Source organism: Oryzias latipes, chromosome 18 (assembly GCF_053564925.1).
Source record: "Oryzias latipes strain Hd-rR chromosome 18, Olatipes_Hd-rR_3.1".
Lineage (NCBI taxonomy): Eukaryota > Metazoa > Chordata > Actinopteri > Beloniformes > Adrianichthyidae > Oryzias > Oryzias latipes.
In genome coordinates, this window is record NC_136254.1 from 21,452,923 (window position 1) to 21,468,329 (window position 15,407).

Sequence of the window (15,407 nt, forward strand, 5' to 3'; positions counted from 1 at the left end):
GGTGTTGTAATCTCGGTTGTTGGTGTGTATGAGGACGTTTCAGCTGTTGTTGCAGAAGTGAAAGCTACTGTTGTTTGGTTCAATATTGCGGTTGTTCTTCCTATAGGTTCTAGACTCGTCAATGCAGCAGTGGTTGATGTGGCAGATGAAGCTGCTGAAGCTGTGCTTGTTGGTGTATTTATTGTTGTGATCTCTGCGGTTGCTTTGACGATAGAAGGTTCAGCTGTTGTTGCTGAAGTGAAAGCAACTGCTGTTCTTTTCAATGTTGCAGTAGTTGTTTCTATAGGTTTTAACGTCGTAAATGCAGCAGTGGTGGACGTGCCAGATGAAGTTAATGATGCTAAGCTTGTTTGTGTATTAGTTGTGATCTCTGCTGATGCTGTGACTAAAGTAGATTCAGCTGTTGTTGCAGAAATGACTTCGTTTGTTGTTTGGTTCAATGTTGCAGTTGTTCTTTCTATAGGTTTTAATGTCGTGGGAACAGCAGTAATTAATTTGGAAGTTAAAGTTAATGAAGCTGTGATTGTTGGTGTATTTGGTGTTGTGATCTCTGCTGTTGCTGTGACTAAAGTAGTTTCAGCTGTTGTTGCAGAAATGACTTTGTTTGTTGTTTGGTTAAATGTTCCAATAGTTGTTTCTATAGGTTTTAATGTGAGAGCAGCAGTGGTTGAAGAAGCAGATGAAGCTAATGAAGCTGTGCTTGTTGGTGTATTAGGTGTTGTGATCTCTGTTGCTGATGAGTTTGAGGACGTTTCAGCTGTGTTTGCAGAAGTGAAACCAACTGTTGTTTGGTTCAATGTTGCAGTTGTTCTTTCTATAGGTTTCAACGTCGTCATAGCAGCAGTGGTTGATGTGGCAGATGAAGCTACTGAAGCTGTGCTTGTTGGTGTATTAGTTGTTGTGATCTCTGCTGTTGCTGTGACTAAAGTAGTTTCAGCTGTTGTTGCAGAAATGACTTTGTTTGTTGATTGGTTCAATGTTGCAATAGTTCTTTCTGTAGGTTTTAATGTGAGAGCAGCAGTGGTTGATGTGGCAGATGAAGCTACTGAAGCTGTGCTTGTTGGTGTATTAGGTGTTGTGATCTCTGCTGTTGATGTGACTAAAGTAGTTTCAGCTGTTGTTGCAGAAATGACTTCGTTTGTTGTTTGGTTCAATGTTGCAGTTGTTCTTTCTATAGGTTTTAACGTCGTCATAGCAGCAGTGGTTGATGTGCCAGATGAAGATAATGAAGCTGTGCTTGTTGGTGTATTAGGTGTTGTGATCTCTGCTGTTGCTGTGACGATAGAAGTTTCCATTGTTGTTGCTGAAGTGAAAGCAACTGCTGTTCTTTTCAATGTTGCAGTAGTTGTTTTTATAGGTTTTAACGTCGTCAATGCAGCAGTGGTTGAAGTAGCAGATGAAGCTACTGAAGCTGTGCTTGTTGGTGTATTAGGTGTTAAGATCTCTGTTGTTGGTGAGTTTGAGGACGTTTCAGCTGTGTTTGCAGAAGTGAAAGCAACTGTTGTTTGGTTCAATATTGCAGTTGTTCTTTCTATAGGTTTTAACGTCGTCATAGCAACAGTGGTTGATGTGGCAGATGAAGCTAATGAAGCTGTGCTTGTTGGTGTATTAGGTGTTGTGATCTCTGCTGTTGGTGTGACTAAAGTAGTTTCTGCTGTTGTTGCAGAAATGACTTCGTTTCTTGTTTGGTTCAATGTTGCAGTTGATATTTCTATAGGTTTTAACGTCGTCATAGCAGCAGTGGTTGAAGAAGCAGATGAAGCTACTGAAGCTGTGCTTGTTGGTGTATTAGGTGTTGTGATCTCTGCTGTTGCTGTGACTAAAGTAGTTTCAGCTGTTGTTGCAGAAATGACTTTGTTTGTTGTTTGGTTCAATGTTGCAGTTGTTCTTTCTATAGGTTTTAACGTCGTCATAGCAACAGTGGTTGATGTGACAGATGAAGCTAATGAAGCTGTGCTTGTTGGTGTATTAGGTGTTGTGATCTCTGCGGTTGCTGTGACTAAAGTAGTTTCAGCTGTTGTTGCAGAAATGACTTTGTTTGTTGTTTGGTTCAATGTTGCAGTTGTTCTTTCTATAGGTTTTGACGTCGTCATAGCAGCAGTGGTTGATGTGGCAAATGAAGCTACTGAAGCTGTGCTTGTTGGTGTATTAGGTGTTGTGATCTCTGTTGTTGGTGAGTTTGAGGACGTTTCAGCTGTGTTTGCAGAAGTGAAAGCAACTGTTGTTTGGTTCAATGTTGCAGTTGTTCTTTCTATAGGTTTTAACGTCGTCATAGCAACAGTGGTTGATGTGGCAGATGAAGCTAATGAAGCTGTGCTTGTTGGTGTATTAGGTGTTGTGATCTCTGCTGTTGCTGTGACTAAAGTAGTTTCAGCTGTTGTTGCAGAAATGACTTTGTTTGTTGTTTGGTTCAATGTTGCAGTTGTTCTTTCTATAGGTTTTAACGTCGTCATTGCAGCAGTGGTTGATGTGGCAGATGAAGCTACTGAAGCTGTGCTTGTTGGTGTATTAGGTGTAGTGATCTCTGCTGTTGCTGTGACTAAAGTAGTTTCAGCTGTTGTTGCAGAAATGACTTCGTTTGTTGTTTGGTTCAATGTTGCAGTTGTTCTTTCTATAGGTTTTAACGTCGTCATAGCAGCAGTGGCTGATGTGCCAGATGAAGATAATGAAGCTGTGCTTGTTGGTGTATTAGGTGTTGTGATCTCTGCGGATGCTGTGACGATAGAAGTTTCCATTGTTGTTGCTGAAGTGAAAGCAACGGCTGTTCTTTTCAATGTTGCAGTAGTTGTTTTTATAGGTTTTAACGTCGTCAATGCAGCAGTGGTTGAAGTAGCAGATGAAGCTACTGAAGCTGTGCTTGTTGGTGTATTAGATGTTAAGATCTCTGTTGTTGGTGAGTTTGAAGACGTTTCAGCTGTGTTTGCAGAAGTGAAAGCAACTGTTGTTTGGTTCAATATTGCAGTTGTTCTTTCTATAGGTTTTAACGTCGTCATTGCAGCAGTGGTTGATGTGGCAGATGAAGTTAATGAAGCTGTGCTTGTTGGTGTATTAGGTGTTGTGATCTCTGCTGTTGGTGTGACTAAAGTAGTTTCTGCTGTTGTTGCAGAAATGACTTCGTTTCTTGTTTGGTTCAATGTTGCAGTTGATCTTTCTATAGGTTTTAACGTCGTCATAGCAGCAGTGGTTGAAGAAGCAGATGAAGCTACTGAAGCTGTGCTTGTTGGTGTATTAGGTGTTGTGATCTCTGCTGTTGCTGTGACTAAAGTAGTTTCAGCTGTTGTTGCAGAAATGACTTTGTTTGTTGTTTGGTTCAATGTTGCAATAGTTCTTTCTGTAGGTTTTAATGTGAGAGCAGCAGTGGTTGATGTGGCAGATGAAGCTACTGAAGCTGTGCTTGTTGGTCTATTAGGTGTTGTGATCTCTGTTGTTGGTGAGTTTGAGGACGTTTCAGCTGTGTTTGCAGAAGTGAAAGCAACTGTTGTTTGGTTCAATGTTGCAGTTGTTCTTTCTATAGGTTTTAACGTCGTCATAGCAGCAGTGGTTGAAGTAACAGATGAAGCTACTGAAGCTGTGCTTGTTGGTGTATTAGGTGTTGTGATCTCTGCTGTTGCTGTGACTAAAGTAGTTTCAGCTGTTGTTGCAGAAATGACTTTGTTTGTTGTTTGGTTCAATGTTGCAGTTGTTCTTTCTATAGGTTTTAACGTCGTCATAGCAACAGTGGTTGATGTGGCAGATGAAGTTAATGATGCTGAGCTTGTTGGTGCATTAGTTGTTGTGATCTCTGCTGTTGCTGTGACTAAAGTAGTTTCAGCTGTTGTTGCAGAAATGACTTCGTTTGTTGTTTGGTTCAATGTTGCAGTTGTTCTTTCTATAGGTTTTAACGTCGTCATAGCAGCAGTGGTTGATGTGCCAGATGCAGATAATGAAGCTGTGCTTGTTGGTGTATTAGGTGTTGTGATCTCTGCGGTTGCTGTGACGATAGAAGTTTCCATTGTTGTTGCTGAAGTGAAAGCACCTGCTGTTCTTTTCAATGTTGCAGTAGTTGTTTTCATAGGTTTTAACGTCTTCAATGCAGCAGTGGTTGAAGAAGCAGATGAAGCTACTGAAGCTGTGCTTGTTGGTGTATTAGGTGTTGTGATCTCTGTTGTTGGTGAGTTTGAGGACGTTTCAGCTGTGTTTGCAGAAGTGAAAGCAACTGTTGTTTGGTTCAATGTTACAGTTGTTCTTTTTATAGGTTTTAACGTCGTCATAGCAGCAGTGGTTGATGTGGCAGATGAAGCTAGCGAAGCTGTGCTTGTTGGTGTATTAGGTGTTGTGATCTCTGCTGTTGCTGTGACTAAAGTTGTTTCAGCTGTTGTTGCAGAAATGACTTTGTTTGTTGTTTGGTTCAATGTTGCAATAGTTCTTTCTGTAGGTTTTAATGTGAGAGCAGCAGTGGTTGATGTGGCAGATGAAGCTACTGAAGCTGTGCTTGTTGGTGTATTAGGTGTTGTGATCTCTGCTGTTGATGTGACTAAAGTAGTTTCAGCTGTTGTTGCAGAAATGACTTCGTTTGTTGTTTGGTTCAATGTTGCAGTTGTTCCTTCTATAGGTTTTAACGTCGTCATAGCAGCAGTGGTTGATGTGCCAGATGAAGATAATGAAGCTGTGCTTGTTGGTGTATTAGGTGTTGTGATCTCTGCGGTTGCTGTGACGATAGAAGTTTCCATTGTTGTTGCTGAAGTGAAAGCACCTGCTGTTCTTTTCAATGTTGCAGTAGTCGTTTTTATAGGTTTTAACGTCGTCAATGCAGCAGTGGTTGATGTGGCAGATGAAGCTACTGAAGCTGTGCTTGTTGGTGTATTAGGTGTTGTGATCTCTGTTGTTGGTGAGTTTGAGGACGTTTCAGCTGTGTTTGCAGAAGTGAAAGCAACTGTTGTTTGGTTCAATGTTGCAGTTGTTCTTTCTATAGGTTTTAATGTCGTCATTGCAGCAATGGTTGAATTAGCAGATGAAGCTAGTGAAGCTGTGCTTTTTGGTGTATTAGGTGCTGTGATCTCTGCTGTTGCTGTGACTAAAGTAGTTTCAGCTGTTGTTGCAGAAATTACTTCGTTTGTTGTTTGGTTCAATGTTGCAGTTGTTCTTTCTATAGGTTTTAACGTCGTAATAGCAGCAGTGGTTGATGTGCCAGATGAAGATAATGAAGCTGTGCTTGTTGGTGTATTAGTTGTTGTGATCTCTGCTGTTGGTGAGTTTGAGGACGTTTCAGCTGTGTTTGCAGAAGTGAAAGCAACTGTTGTTTGGTTCAATGTTGCAGTTGTTCTTTCTATAGGTTTTAACGTCGTCATAGCAGCAGTGGTTGAAGAAGCAGATGAAGCTACTGAAGCTGTGCTTGTTGGTGTATTAGTTGTTGTGATCTCTGCTGTTGGTGAGTTTGAGGACGTTCCAGCTGTGTTTGCAGAAGTGAAAGCAACTGTTGTTTGGTTAAATGTTGCAGTGTTTTTTTCTATAGGTTTTAACGTTGTCATAGCAGCAGTGGTTGATGTGCCAGATGAAGCTAATGAAGCTGTGCTTGTTGGTGTATTAGGTGTAGTGATCTCTGCTGTTGCTGTGACTAAAGTAGTTTCAGCTGTTGTTGCAGAAATTACTTTGTTTGTTGTTTGGTTCAATGTTGCAGTTGTTCTTTCTATAGGTTTCAACGTTGTAATAGCAGCAGTGGTTGATGTGCCAGATGAAGATAATGAAGCTGTGTTTGTTGGTGTATTAGTTGTTGGGATCTCTGCTGTTGGTGAGTTTGAGGACGTTTCAGCTGTGTTTGCAGAAGTGAAAGCAACTGTTGTTTGGTTCAATGTTGCAGTTGTTCTTTCTATAGGTTTTAACGTCGTCATAGCAGCAGTGGTTGAAGAAGCAGATGAAGCTACTGAAGCTGTGCTTGTTGGTGTATTAGTTGTTGTGATCTCTGCTGTTGGTGAGTTTGAGGACGTTCCAGCTGTGTTTGCAGAAGTGAAAGCAACTGTTGTTTGGTTCAATGTTGCAGTTGTTCTTTCTATAGGTTTTAATGTCGTCATTGCAGCAGTGGTTGAATTAGCAGATGAAGCTACTGAAGCTGTGCTTTTTGGTGTATTAGGTGCTGTGATCTCTGCTGTTGCTGTGACTAAAGTAGTTTCAGCTGTTGTTGCAGAAATTACTTCGTTTGTTGTTTGGTTCAATGTTGCAGTTGTTCTTTCTATAGGTTTTAACGTTGTAATAGCAGCAGTGGTTGATGTGCCAGATGAAGATAATGAAGCTGTGCTTGTTGGTGTATTAGTTGTTGGGATCTCTGCTGTTGGTGAGTTTGAGGACGTTTCAGCTGTGTTTGCAGAAGTGAAAGCAACTGTTGTTTGGTTCAATGTTGCAGTTGTTCTTTCTATAGGTTTTAATGTCGTCATTGCAGCAGTGGTTGAATTAGCAGATGAAGCTACTGAAGCTGTGCTTGTTGGTGTATTAGGTGCTGTGATCTCTGCTGTTGCTGTCACTAAAGTAGTTTCAGCTGTTGTTGCAGAAATTACTTCGTTTGTTGTTTGGTTCAATGTTGCAGTTGTTCTTTCTATAGGTTTTAACGTCGTCATAGCAGCAGTGGTTGAAGAAGCAGATGAAGCTAATGAAGCTGTGCTTGTTGGTGTATTAGGTGTTGTGATCTCTGTTTTTGGTGAGTTTGAGGACGTTTCAGCTGTACGTGCAGAAGTGAAAGAAACTGTTGTTTGGTTCAATGTTGCAGTTGTTCTTTCTATAGGTTTTAACGTTGTCATTGCAGCAGTGGTTGAAGTAGCAGATGAAGCTACTGAAACTGTGCTTGTTGGTGTATTAGGTGCTGTGATCTCTGCTGTTGCTGTGACTAAAGTAGTTTCAGCTGTTGTTGCAGAAATTACTTTGTTTGTTGTTTGGTTCAATGTTGCAGTTGTTCTTTCTATAGGTTTTAACGTCGTCATGGCAGCAGTGGTTGATGTGGCAGATGAAGCTACTGAAGCTGTGCTTGTTGGTGTATTAGGCGTTGTGATCTCTGCTGTTTTTGTGACTATAGTAGTTTCAGCTGTTGTTGCAGAAATTACTTTGTTTGTTGTTTGGTTCAATGTTGCAGTTGTTCTTTCTATAGGTTTCAACGTCGTCATGGCAGCAGTGGTTGAAGAAGCAGATGAAGCTACTGAAGCTGTGCTTGTTGGTGTATTAGGTGTTGTGATCTCTGCTGTTTCTGTGACTAAAGTTGTTTCAGCTGTTGTTGCAGAAATGACTTTGTTTGTTGTTTGGTTCAATGTTGCAATAGTTCTTTCTATAGGTTTCAACGTCGTCATGGCAGCAGTGGTTGATGTGGCAGATGAAGCTACTGAAGCTGTGCTTGTTGGTGTATTAGGTGTTGTGATCTCTGCTGTTGCTGTGACTAAAGTAGTTTCAGCTGCTGTTGCAGAAATGACTTTGTTTGTTGTTTGGTTCAATGTTGCAGTTGTTCTTTCTATAGGTTTTAACGTCGTCATTGCAGCAGTGGTTGATGTGGCAGATGAAGTTAATGAAGCTGTGCTTGTTGGTGTATTAGGTGTTGTGATCTCTGCTGTTGCTGTGACTAAAGTAGTTTCAGCTGTTGTTGCAGAAATGACTTCGTTTCTTGTTTGGTTCAATGTTGCAGTTGATCTTTCTATAGGTTTTAACGTCGTCATAGCAGCAGTGGTTGATGTGGCAGATGAAGCTACTGAAGCTGTGCTTGTTGGTGTATTAGGTGTTGTGATCTCTGCTGTTTCTGTGACTAAAGTTGTTTCAGCTGTTGTTGCAGAAATGACTTTGTTTGTTGTTTGGTTCAATGTTGCAATAGTTCTTTCTATAGGTTTCAACGTCGTCATGGCAGCAGTGGTTGATGTGGCAGATGAAGCTACTGAAGCTGTGCTTGTTGGTGTATTAGGTGTTGTGATCTCTGCTGTTGCTGTGACTAAAGTAGTTTCAGCTGCTGTTGCAGAAATGACTTTGTTTGTTGTTTGGTTCAATGTTGCAGTTGTTCTTTCTATAGGTTTTAACGTCGTCATTGCAGCAGTGGTTGATGTGGCAGATGAAGTTAATGAAGCTGTGCTTGTTGGTGTATTAGGTGTTGTGATCTCTGCTGTTGCTGTGACTAAAGTAGTTTCAGCTGTTGTTGCAGAAATGACTTCGTTTCTTGTTTGGTTCAATGTTGCAGTTGATCTTTCTATAGGTTTTAACGTCGTCATATCAGCAGTGGTTGAAGAAGCAGATGAAGCTACTGAAGCTGTGCTTGTTGGTGTATTAGGTTTTGTGATCTCTGTTTTTGGTGAGTTTGAGGACGTTTCAGCTGTACGTGCAGAAGTGAAAGAAGCTGTTGTTTGGTTCAATGTTGCAGTTGTTCTTTCTATAGGTTTTAACGTTGTCATTGCAGCAGTGGTTGAAGTAGCAGATGAAGCTACTGAAACTGTGCTTGTTGGTGTATTAGGTGCTGTGATCTCTGCTGTTGCTGTGACTAAAGTAGTTTCAGCTGTTGTTGCAGAAATGACTTTGTTTGTTGTTTGGTTCAATGTTGCAGTTGTTCTTTCTATAGGTTTTAACGTCGTCATGGCAGCAGTGGTTGATGTGGCAGATGAAGCTACTGAAGCTGTGCTTGTTAGTGTATTAGGCGTTGTGATCTCTGCTGTTTTTGTGACTATAGTAGTTTCAGCTGTTGTTGCAGAAATTACTTTGTTTGTTGTTTGGTTCAATGTTGCAGTTGTTCTTTCTATAGGTTTCAACGTCGTCATGGCAGCAGTGGTTGAAGAAGCAGATGAAGCTACTGAAGCTGTGCTTGTTGGTGTATTAGGTGTTGTGATCTCTGCTGTTTTTGTGACTATAGTAGTTTCAGCTGTTGTTGCAGAAATTACTTCGTTTGTTGTTTGGTTCAATGTTGCAGTTGATCTTTCTATAGGTTTCAACGTCGTCATAGCAGCAGTGGTTGATGTGGCAGATGAAGCTACTGAAGCTGTGCTTGTTGGTGTATTAGGTGTTGTGATCTCTGCTGTTTCTGTGACTAAAGTTGTTTCAGCTGTTGTTGCAGAAATGACTTTGTTTGTTGTTTGGTTCAATGTTGCAATAGTTCTTTCTATAGGTTTCAACGTCGTCATGGCAGCAGTGGTTGATGTGGCAGATGAAGCTACTGAAGCTGTGCTTGTTGGTGTATTAGGTGTTGTGATCTCTGCTGTTGCTGTGACTAAAGTAGTTTCAGCTGCTGTTGCAGAAATGACTTTGTTTGTTGTTTGGTTCAATGTTGCAGTTGTTCTTTCTATAGGTTTTAACGTCGTCATTGCAGCAGTGGTTGATGTGGCAGATGAAGTTAATGAAGCTGTGCTTGTTGGTGTATTAGGTGTTGTGATCTCTGCTGTTGCTGTGACTAAAGTAGTTTCAGCTGTTGTTGCAGAAATGACTTCGTTTCTTGTTTGGTTCAATGTTGCAGTTGATCTTTCTATAGGCTTCAACGTCGTCATAGCAGCAGTGGTTGAAGAAGCAGATGAAGCTTCTGAAGCTGTGCTTGTTGGTGTATTAGGTGTTGTGATCTCTGCTGTTTTTGTGACTATAGTAGTTTCAGCTGTTGTTGCAGAAATTACTTCGTTTGTTGTTTGGTTCAATGTTGCAGTTGATCTTTCTATAGGTTTCAACGTCGTCATAGCAGCAGTGGTTGATGTGGCAGATGAAGCTACTGAAGCTGTGCTTGTTGGTGTATTAGGTGTTGTGATCTCTGCTGTTTCTGTGACTAAAGTTGTTTCAGCTGTTGTTGCAGAAATGACTTTGTTTGTTGTTTGGTTCAATGTTGCAATAGTTCTTTCTATAGGTTTCAACGTCGTCATGGCAGCAGTGGTTGATGTGGCAGATGAAGCTACTGAAGCTGTGCTTGTTGGTGTATTAGGTGTTGTGATCTCTGCTGTTGCTGTGACTAAAGTAGTTTCAGCTGTTGTTGCAGAAATTACTTTGTTTGTTGTTTGGTTCAATGTTGCAGTTGTTCTTTCTATAGGGTTTAACGTCGTCATAGCAGCAGTGGTTGAAGTAACAGATGAAGCTACTGAAGCTGTGCTTGTTGGTGTATTAGTTGTTGTGATCTCTGCTGTTGCTGTGACTAAAGTAGTTTCAGCTGTTGTTGCAGAAATGACTTCGTTTGTTGTTTGGTTCAATGTTGCAGTTGTTCTTTCTATAGGTTTTAACCTCGTCATTGCAGCAGTGGTTGAAGTAGCAGATGAAGCTACTGAAGCTGTGCTTGTTGGTGTATTAGGTGTAGTGATCTCTGCTTTTGCTGTGACTAAAGTAGTTTCAGCTGTTGTTGCAGAAATGACTTTGTTTGTTGTTTGGTTCAATGTTGCAATAGTTCTTTCTATAGGTTTCAACGTCGTCATGGCAGCAGTGGTTGATGTGGCAGATGAAGCTACTGAAAATGTGCTTGTTGGTGTATTAGGTGTTGTGATCTCTGCTGTTGCTGTGACTAAAGTAGTTTCAGCTGCTGTTGTAGAAATGACTTTGTTTGTTGTTTGGTTCAATGTTGCAGTTGTTCTTTCTATAGGTTTTAATGTCGTCATTGCAGCAGTGGTTGATGTGGCAGATGAAGTTAATGAAGCTGTGCTTGTTGGTGTATTAGGTGTTGTGATCTCTGCTGTTGCTGTGACTAAAGTAGTTTCAGCTGTTGTTGCAGAAATGACTTCGTTTGTTGTTTTGTTCAATGTTGCAGTTGATCTTTCTATAGGTTTCAACGTCGTCATAGCAGCAGTGGTTAATGTGGCAGATGAAGCTACTGAAGCTGTGCTTGTTGGTGTATTAGGTGTTGTGATCTCTGCTGTTGCTGTGACTAAAGTAGTTTCAGCTGTTGTTGCAGAAATTACTTTGTTTGTTGTTTGGTTAAATGTTGCAATAGTTGTTTCTATAGGTTTTAATGTGAGAGCAGCAGTGGTTGAAGAAGCAGATGAAGCTAATGAAGCTGTGCTTGTTGGTGTATTAGGTGCTTTGATCTCTGCTGTTGGTGAGTTTGAGGACGTTTCAGCTGTGTTTGCAGAAGTGAAAGCAACTGTTGTTTGGTTCAATGTTGCAGTTGTTCTTTCTATAGGTTTTAATGTCGTCATTGCAGCAGTGGTTGAATTAGCAGATGAAGCTACTGAAGCTGTGCTTGTTGGTGTATTAGGTGCTGTGATCTCTGCTGTTGCTGTGACTAAAGTAGTTTCAGCTGTTGTTGCAGAAATTACTTCGTTTGTTGTTTGGTTCAATGTTGCAGTTGTTCTTTCTATAGGTTTTAACGTCGTCATAGCAGCAGTGGTTGAAGAAGCAGATGAAGCTAATGAAGCTGTGCTTGTTGGTGTATTAGGTGTTGTGATCTCTGCTGTTGCTGTGACTAAAGTAGTTTCAGCTGTTGTTGCAGAAATTACTTTGTTTGTTGTTTGGTTTAATGTTGCAATAGTTGTTTCTATAGGTTTTAATGTGAGAGCAGCAGTGGTTGAAGAAGCAGATGAAGCTAATGAAGCTGTGCTTGTTGGTGTATTAGGTGCTGTGATCTCTGCTGTTGCTGTGACTAAAGTTGTTTCAGCTGTTGTTGCAGAAATGACTTTGTTTGTTGTTTGGTTCAATGTTGCAATAGTTCTTTCTATAGGTTTCAACGTCGTCATGGCAGCAGTGGTTGATGTGGCAGATGAAGCTACTGAAGCTGTGCTTGTTGGTGTATTAGGTGTTGTGATCTCTGCGGTTGCTGTGACTAAAGTAGTTTCAGCTGTTGTTGCAGAAACGACTTTGTTTGTTGTTTGGTTCAATTTTGCAATAGTTCTTTCTGTAGGTTTTAATGTGAGAGCAGCAGTGTTTGATGTGGCAGATGAAGCTACTGAAGCTGTGCTTGTTGGTGTATTAGGTGCTGTGATCTCTGCTGTTGCTGTGACTAAAGTTGTTTCAGCTGTTGTTGCAGAAATGACTTCGTTTGTTGTTTTGTTCAATGTTGCAGTTGATCTTTCTATAGGTTTCAACGTCGTCATAGCAGCAGTGGTTAATGTGGCAGATGAAGCTACTGAAGCTGTGCTTGTTGGTGTATTAGGTGTTGTGATCTCTGCTGTTTCTGTGACTAAAGTAGTTTCAGCTGTTGTTGCAGAAATGACTTCGTTTGTTGTTTGGTTTAATGTTGCAGTTGTTCTTTCTATAGGTTTTAACGTTTTCATTGCAGCAGTGGTTGAATTAGCAGATGAAGCTACTAAAGCTGTGCTTGTTGGTGTATTAGGTGCTGTGATCTCTGCTGTTGCTGTGACTAACGTAGTTTCAGCTGTTGTTGCAGAAATTACTTCGTTTGTTGTTTGGTTCAATGTTGCAGTTGTTCTTTCTATAGGTTTTACCGTCGTCATAGCAGCAGTGGTTGAAGAAGCAGATGAAGCTACTGAAGCTGTGCCTCTCGGTGTAGGTGTTGTGATCTCTGTTGTTGGTGAGTTTGAGGACGTTTCAGCTGTGTTTGCATTAGTGAAGGCAACTGTTGTTTGGTTCAATGTTGCAGTTGTTCTTTCTATAGGTTTTAACGTCGTCATTGCAGCAGTGGTTGATGTGGCAGATGAAGTTAATGAAGCTGTGCTTGTTGGTGTATTAGGTGTTGTGATCTCTGTTGTTGGTGAGTTTGAGGACGTTTCAGCTGTGTTTGCATTAGTGAAGGCAACTGTTGTTTGGTTCAATGTTGCAGTTGATCTTTCTATAGGTTTCAACGTCGTCATGGCAGCAGTGGTTAATGTGGCAGATGAAGCTACTGAAGCTGTGCTTGTTGGTGTATTAGGTGTTGTGATCTCTGTTTTTGGTGAGTTTGAGGACGTTTCAGCTGTGTTTGCAGATGTGAAAGCAACTGTTGTTTGGTTCAATGTTGCAGTTGTTCTTTCTATAGGTTTTAACGTCGTCATTGCAGCAGTGGTTGAAGTAGCAGATGAAACTACTGAAGCTGTGCTTGTTGGTGTATTAGGTGTTGTGATCTCTGCGGTTGCTGTGACTAAAGTAGTTTCAGCTGTTGTTGCAGAAATGACTTCGTTTGTTGTTTGGTTCAATGTTGCAGTTGTTCTTTCTATAGGTTTTAACGTCGTCATGGCAGCAGTGGTTGATGTTCCAGATGAAGCTACTGAAGCTGTGCTTGTTGGTGTATTAGGTGTTGTGATCTCCGCCGTTTTTGTGACTATAGTAGTTTCAGCTGTTGTTGCAGAAATGACTTCGTTTGTTGTTTGGTTCAATGTTGCAGTTGTTCTTTCTATAGGTTTCAACGTCGTCATAGCAGCAGTGGTTGAAGTAGCAGATGAAGCTACTGAAGCTGTGCTTGTTGGTGTATTAGGTGTTGTGATCTCTGCTGTTTCTGTGACTAAAGTTGTTTCAGCTGTTGTTGCAGAAATGACTTCGTTTGTTGTTTGGTTCAATGTTGCAGTTGTTCTTTCTATAGGTTTCAACGTCGTCATAGCAGCAGTGGTTGATGTGGCAGATGAAGATAATGAAGCTGTGCTTGTTGGTGTATTTGGTGTTGTGATCTCTGCGGTTGCTGTGACGATAGAAATTTCCATTGTTGTTGCTGAAGTGAAAGCAACTGCTTTTCTTTTCAATGTTCCAGTAGTTGTTTCTATAGGTTTTAACGTCGTCAATGCAGCAGTGGTTGATGTGGCAGATGAAGTTAATGATGCTGAGCTTGTTGGTGTATTAGGTGTTGTGATCTCTGCTGTTGCTGTGACTAAAGTAGTTTCAGCTGTTGCTGCAGAAATGACTTTGTTTGTTGTTTGGTTCAATGTTGCAATAGTTCTTTCTATAGGTTTCAACGTCGTCATGGCAGCAGTGGTTGATGTGGCAGATGAAGATAATGAAGCTGTGCTTGTTGGTGTATTAGGTGTTGTGATCTCTGTTGTTGGTGAGTTTGAGGACGTTTCAGCTGTGTTTGCAGAAGTGAAAGAAACCGTTGTTTGGTTCAATGTTGCAGTTGATCTTTCTATAGGTTTTAACGTCATCACTGCAGAAGTGGTTGAAGTAGCAGATGAAGCTACTGAAGCTGTGCTTGTTGGTGTATTAGGTGCTGTGATCTCTGCTGTTGCTGTGACTAAAGTGGTTTCAGCTGTTGTTGCAGAAATGACTTTGTTTGTTGTTTGGTTCAATGTTGCAATAGTTCTTTCTATAGGTTTCAACGTCGTCATGGTACCAGTGGTTGATGTGGCAGATGAAGCTACTGAAGCTGTGCTTGTTGGTGTATTAGGTTTTGTGATCTCTGCGGTTGCTGTGACTAAAGTAGTTTCAGCTGTTGTTGCAGAAATGACTTCGTTTGTTGTTTGGTTCAATGTTGCAGTTGATCTTTCTATAGGTTTCAACGTCGTCATAGCAGCAGTGGTTGAAGTAGCAGATGAAGCTACTGAAGCTGTGCTTGTTGGTGTATTAGGTGTTGTGATCTCTGCTGTTTCTGTGACTAAACTAGTTTCAGCTGTTGTTGCAGAAATGACTTCGTTTGTTGTTTGGTTCAATGTTGCAGTTGTTCTTTCTATAGGTTTCAACGTCGTCATAGAAGCAGTGGTTGATGTGGCAGATGAAGATAATGAAGCTGTGCTTGTTGGTGTATTTGGTGTTGTGCTCTCTGCGGTTGCTGTGACGATAGAAATTTCCATTGTTGTTGCTGAAGTGAAAGCAACTGCTGTTCTTTTCAATGTTGCAGTTGTTCTTTCTATATGTTTTAACGTCGTCAATGCAGCAGTGGTTGATGTGGCAGATGAAGTTAATGACGCTGAGCTTGTTGGTGTATTAGGTGTTGTGATCTTTGCTGTTGCTGTGACTAAAGTAGTTTCAGCTGTTGTTGCAGAAATGACTTCGTTTCTTGTTTGGTTCAATGTTGCAGTTGTTCTTTCTATAGGTTTTAACGTCGTCATTGCAGCAGTGGTTGAGGTAGCAGATGAAGCTACTGAAGCTGTGCTTGTTGGTGTATTAGGTGTTGTGATCTCTGCTTTTGCTGTGACTAAAGTAGTTTCAGCTGTTGTTGCAGAAATGTCTTTGTTTGTTGTTTGGTTCAATGTTGCAATAGTTCTTTCTATAGGTTTCAACGTCGTCATGGCAGCAGTGGTTGATGTGGCAGATGAAGCTACTGAAGCTGTGCTTGTTGGTGTATTAGGTGTTGTGATCTCTGCTGTTGCTGTGACTAAAGTAGTTTCAGCTGTTGTTGCCGAAATGACTTCGTTTGTTGTTTGGTTCAATGTAGCAGTTGATCTTTCTATAGGTTTCAACGTCGCCATAGCAGCAGTGGTTGATGTTCCAGATGAAGCTAATGAAGCTGTGCTTGTTGGTGTACTAGGTGTTTTGATTTCTGCTGTTTCTGTGACTAAAGTTGTTTCAGCTGTTGTTGCAGAAATGACTTCGTTTGTTGTTTGGTTCAATGTTGCAGTTGTTCCTTCTATAGGTTTTAACGTCGTCATAGCAGCAGTGGT

General features: G+C 40.9%; 1 protein-coding gene across 1 annotated transcript; it reads right to left on the reverse strand.

The window, feature by feature from the left end:
* Positions 1–39: 39 nt before the first annotated feature.
* Positions 40–9,948, reverse strand: LOC144987084 (uncharacterized). Its single transcript, XM_078936007.1, has 2 exons — positions 2,446–9,948; positions 40–202 (listed from the first exon to the last, which is right to left on the reverse strand). Exons 1-2 carry the CDS (start codon positions 9,825–9,827, stop codon positions 40–42), a joined length of 7,545 nt encoding a protein of 2,514 aa, XP_078792133.1. The 5' UTR covers positions 9,828–9,948.
* Between the last annotated feature and the right edge of the window lie 5,459 nt (positions 9,949–15,407).

Coding starts and splice junctions, on each gene's coding strand:
- LOC144987084 (XM_078936007.1), bottom strand. CDS start 9,827: ATGACGACGTTGAAACCTATAGAAAGAACTATTGCAACATTGAACCAA. Junction 203..2,445: donor ACCACTGCTGCAATGACGAC/GTTAAAACCTAT, acceptor CTATCGTCAAAG/CAACCGCAGAGATCACAACA.